The sequence below is a fragment of the Sprattus sprattus genome, assembly GCF_963457725.1.
Source record: "Sprattus sprattus genome assembly, chromosome: 5".
Classification (NCBI taxonomy): domain Eukaryota; kingdom Metazoa; phylum Chordata; class Actinopteri; order Clupeiformes; family Clupeidae; genus Sprattus; species Sprattus sprattus.
Window position 1 is genome coordinate 31,083,367 of NC_137924.1, and position 5,000 is coordinate 31,088,366.

General features: G+C 46.4%; 1 protein-coding gene across 1 annotated transcript in view; it reads right to left on the reverse strand.

Moving 5' to 3' along the window:
* The window catches only part of bin1a (bridging integrator 1a), a gene marked incomplete at both ends in the record, with an annotated part of 16,109 nt that overhangs the window by 1,820 nt on the left and 9,289 nt on the right, over positions 1-5,000 (reverse strand). Inside the window, 5 exons of the mRNA XM_080839763.1 lie at positions 879-1,277; positions 2,299-2,322; positions 3,210-3,308; positions 4,505-4,627; positions 4,840-4,909. Coding sequence (XP_080695889.1) covers positions 879-1,277; positions 2,299-2,322; positions 3,210-3,308; positions 4,505-4,627; positions 4,840-4,909 — 715 coding nt within the window. The remainder of the gene's footprint in view (positions 1-878; positions 1,278-2,298; positions 2,323-3,209; positions 3,309-4,504; positions 4,628-4,839; positions 4,910-5,000) is intronic.

Here is a 5,000-nt window from a genome sequence, read left to right on the forward strand (position 1 = left end):
AACACTACAACACGAGACAACACGTACGGTACGTCAATAACTTTTTGCACACATGGGACTCCTTGACCCGGCTCATACTTTGACTCCTGCAGGTCAGTCGAATGTCAAAGTAGTGGCTCTGTGTGTGCAAAAATAATGAGCGTTTAGGCATTCTGACTATGCCTAAATCTTTTGGGGTACTGAGCCCTGCGCATGGTTAGTTTTTTCAACTACAACTAAACTTTCTCGAAACTACGACAGCAGAGACTCTTAAACCTTAAAGAGCAAAGGGTCTTGATTTGTCCCAATTGGAGAGTTCACAACAGGGTTGGCTTCTCAAACAGCCCATTATCAGGGCGTTCAAACTACACTAGAACCTCCTCAAGGTAAAGAGAACAGATTTGGTTCCCCAAACAGCCCATTAACAGAGAGGGCAAACTACTTTAGAACCTCCTTTAGAACTAGAACCTCCTCAAGGTAAAGAGAAAAGTTTTGGTTCCCCAAACAGCCCATTAACAGAGAGGGCAAACTACTTTAGAACCTCCTCTAGGGAAAAAGAACAGCGAAGCTCATGGGAGGAACTCAAATCTTATATCAAATCTAAATCTGAGTTCAAGATTCTCATGTGCCAACCAATCCCTGGCATCCACCTCAAACAGGGACAAGTTCAAGAGCCTTTTCTTTAAGTGCGAACGCCCCCGTCTCCCCCCCAGGAAAGAAATAATGCCCGGCGTCCGACGTCTCTGCCGCGGTTCCATGCCAAGCATCCCGGGGCCGACAGGCGGCCAGCCAGATGTTGCCATGCGGTTAACTGAGCATGCCCAGAGCCTCTGGCCCTCTTTCCACCAATGAGACGGAGGCGCCGCAACCGCAGCCGCCGGTCCATCGCCGACGGTTACCTGTTCCCCGTCTTCCTGCACAGGCTGAGCGCTGCTGTCATCAGTGGCTTCGCTGGTGCCACGTTCTTCGATAACACCTTCTTCGCCGCCGATGGCGTCGTTACCGGTAGCTACATCAGCATCAGCTTCAGCAGCATAGGCAGCACCATCATCAGCAGCAGCAGCATCGCCCTTGTCGAGGGCAGGTTCATCATCGTCCCATTTGGGATTGGTGGGGTCGTCGTCCCATTTGGGTTTGGTGGGGTCGTCGTCCCACTTTGGTTGGGTCACATCGTCGTCGTCGTCCCATTTGGGCTTGGTGGGGTCGTCACCCCAGTTGGGGTTAGTGGGATCTTCACCCCAGTCTGGGTTAGTGGGATCCACAGTCGCAGCCGCAGCGGGCTGCTGGGACTCCCCTTGCTACAGGGATAGGGGAGTTGGGCGAGGAGAGGGGCAACGAATGGGGGCGGTTTTGGGGGGCAAAAGGGGCGCGCAGAAGCCGGAGAGGGTGGGGTGAAACCAGGGCCAGATTAAGAGGAGGAAGGGTGCAAGAAACAAGTGAGCCATGACATCATGTAGAAGATAATTTAATTATTATTATGCTCTAGGTCTGTCCTGTTTTGATATTAGAAAATAAAATAAAAATGTAAGCTGAAATTATGCTTGCTATGCGATGATTCAAAATAAAACAAAGTATTTTCAACTGTTTTCAGACGTCTGATTATATTAGATGTCAAATGATTTAAGCAACAAAAAAAAAAGGTAAATCAAAAATACTGATTAAGTGAGAATTTCATGTTGCACTAGTTTATATAGTCTACTGATATGGTGAATGTGTTTTGAAAAAGTTTACATGGCATTGAAACAAGTGTGAAAATGCTGTAATGTTAGAGTGTGTGTAGACTGATTAAGTGAGAATATTATGCTGCTATATCAGTGTGGCGTTACACACCACACCATTAAAGTATTTCAGTGTGGTGTTTGGATTCAACCATGGGATGACTCATTACAATGTACTCTCCATCTCCTCCTTGTCCCCCCTAAGATTCCAGCCTATTCTGAGATACAGATATCCAACCAAATACACTCACACACTAGAGAAACATAACATTACAATATGTTACATATGACATAACATACTTGGAGTCATCTGAGGAACTGTGCATGACGAGACAGATATCCAACCAAATACACTCACATACCAGAGAAACTAAATATAGAACTTAAGAGTTGCAACTGCATTGTGTGTTTGACGACAATGACACTGACATTGCTTGTTAATATTCCACTGCCATTGAATGACTCCTAGTACGCAAGGACATACTGAAACTACTGTGAGGCTGTAAGCTTTCACAGGAGTTGAGATTAGGACTGACATCCCTGACACTGATGAGCCAATGAAAGTGGCCGCAATAAATTATGTGGAGAATGAAACTCTTACCTCCCAAGTGTCCCAGTTTTCTTCCTGCCATAGAGAAGAGAGGAAGAGAGGAAGAGAGGAGGGAGAAATGAACGAGCAAATGACAAGTTTGTGAGCTAGAATGGCACCAGACAGAGCATGTTAACGACCCAGATCACAACTGACTCTGGAGATGATCCGGCCCTAATCTGAGCCCAATCTGAGCCATATATGAGCCATATTTTAGCTGGATCTGAGACGGATCTGAGACGGCTCCAGAGTCCGCTGGTGTCTGAGGGAGTATGTCATGCTGTACCTCCTGGTTATCCTTCCCTCACGATTTGCTTCCTGCTGACACTAATGGAGCCGCCTGTTCAAAACCTCTGGCATGCCATTTATTCTCCAGCAGATGGTGTGAACATCTGCTTACACACACACACACACACACACACACACACACACACTGGGTCCCTGTTTCTCTTTATGTCTCTCTCTCTCTCTCTCACACACACACACACACATACACACATACACACACACACACACACACACACACACACACACACACGCTGGGTCCCTGTTTCTCTTTCTGTCTCTCTCTCTCTCACACACACACACACACACACACACACACACACACATACACACACATACACACACACACACACACACACGCTGGGTCCCTGTTTCTCTGTCTGTCTGTCTCTCTCTCTCTCACACACACACACACACACACACACACACACACACACACAATGTACACACTAACATACAGACTGTGTCTTTGCATCAACCTCTCTTTCTCTATCTCTCTCTCTCTCTCTCACACACACACACATACACTGGCTCCCTGTCTCTTTCTCTGTCTCTGTCTCTTTCTCTGTCACACACACACTGGCTCCTTGTCTCTTTCCCTGTCTCTTTCTCTCTCTCTCTCACACACACACACACACCTGGGCGGCGGTGGCGGGAGTGGCTGAGCCTCCTGGCCTGATAGCAACGAGTGAGTCCAGGTCCATGTCCAGCAGGTTGCCGGCACCAGGAGCATCGAACTGCCGCCAGAGGGAGACACCAAACACTCACACAGGGGAAAGAGAGGGACCACGACCACTGAGGACAACGCAGGCACCACAAGTGTGTGTGTGTGTTTCAGCCATGATGCAGACGCACCTAGCTGCTTTCAAATGTCTACTGCTTAACCTTAAGACCATCACTTCCCTAAATCCTGTCTGTTCTTTACTGAATCAGAACTGTCTTCTAGCATTTTAGTTTTCCCAATTCATCTAGATGTCTTATTTCTTCTTTGTTACCTTCTGTTAACTTTCGTTTAAAACGAAACACTGAACTACACTTGTGTGTGCAGAGTGCACTACTGTACATAAATACAACTGCCCGGACTTATCTTGCAGAATTTGTTTTACATACTAAAGAGTCTTGCATACTTAATTGACCAAGACTGAGAATCCCTTTGTGTCTTCTGGTCATCTTGGAATTTCTGGTGCGATTGGCTAAACTACTTGACGACATACTCGGCTGTATTAGTTTAGTGAAATAGTCTCATCTCATGTCTTGGGATGCAACCGAAACACAGACACACACCAGTCATTGGGGTACCTACTTCACTCACCAAAAACGACACCATGGAAGAACAAAGGCAAAATAAAACACAGCTTTGGGTGGTAGAACACGGTCACTGTAAAGTCTATGGACCTACACCTTCATATCATATAACCTAGAACCCTACAACATGAAATACTACCGTCTGTAAAATGATTCAACTTTTTTTTTATGACCCAAACAGATATTTTGCTTAACTGTGGCTTTTGGATTTAACCTATGTCCACATACTGTTTTATAAGGCTTTTATTAGTGCTTTTGGATAGCACCTTTGGTTAACCTGTTCTACAGCTAATCCCTAAATAACCTTCACATGCTCCATGTAGAACCCTATAATATGTAGAGCTGTTTATTTTTAATTTCCACAACAAAAGGATGTGTATCTGATTGTCCAAAATATTCCAAAATAGTTTGACTCCATACTTTACTCAAAGGGTTCAAGATAGAACCTTTAAGGCTTGTTCTAGATATAATAATGCAGAACCCCTTTTTGAGGGCAGTACAGTATATACTGTTTGTCTTCCTCTGGAACTCTAGACTTGAGAGTGACCTAGGGGATGTTGCGGGATACTTGGGGAGAGGGGGGTGACACCGGAGGCTGGGGATGGGAAGAGGCGGAGGGGGTGCTGACCTGAGTTGGAGAGGTCACGCTGATGTTTGGATTAGAGGCCTCGTCAAACAGGTTGAGGATGTTCTCCGTCTTCATCTCCATGGACGGAGTGACTTTAGGTGGCGGGGGCAGGGCAGGCCTCAGCTGCAGAGACATAGGTGCATTCAATTCAATTCCGTTCGATTCAATTCAATTTTATTCATATAGCACCAAAACAATAAAATGGTCTGAAGGTGCTTTACAGAGCAAAGTACCTGGACCCCCACACAGGGTCCCCAGTACCTGGACACACAAAGATGAATGAATGTTCAGTCTGAGGTAAACATTTCTTCCTCAGCAGGAACCCCTGGACGTACCTTAGATGGAGACTTGGGTATGGGAGGAGGTCCGCCGACGCTCAGGGTGTGATTGGCCCCGTCTGGCCCACTGTACATGGGGCACAGGGAGACAGAAGGGAGGGGGTTGGGATTGGGGACATTAGCTGGATATTCAAGTTGACCCTAACAAACAGTGACCT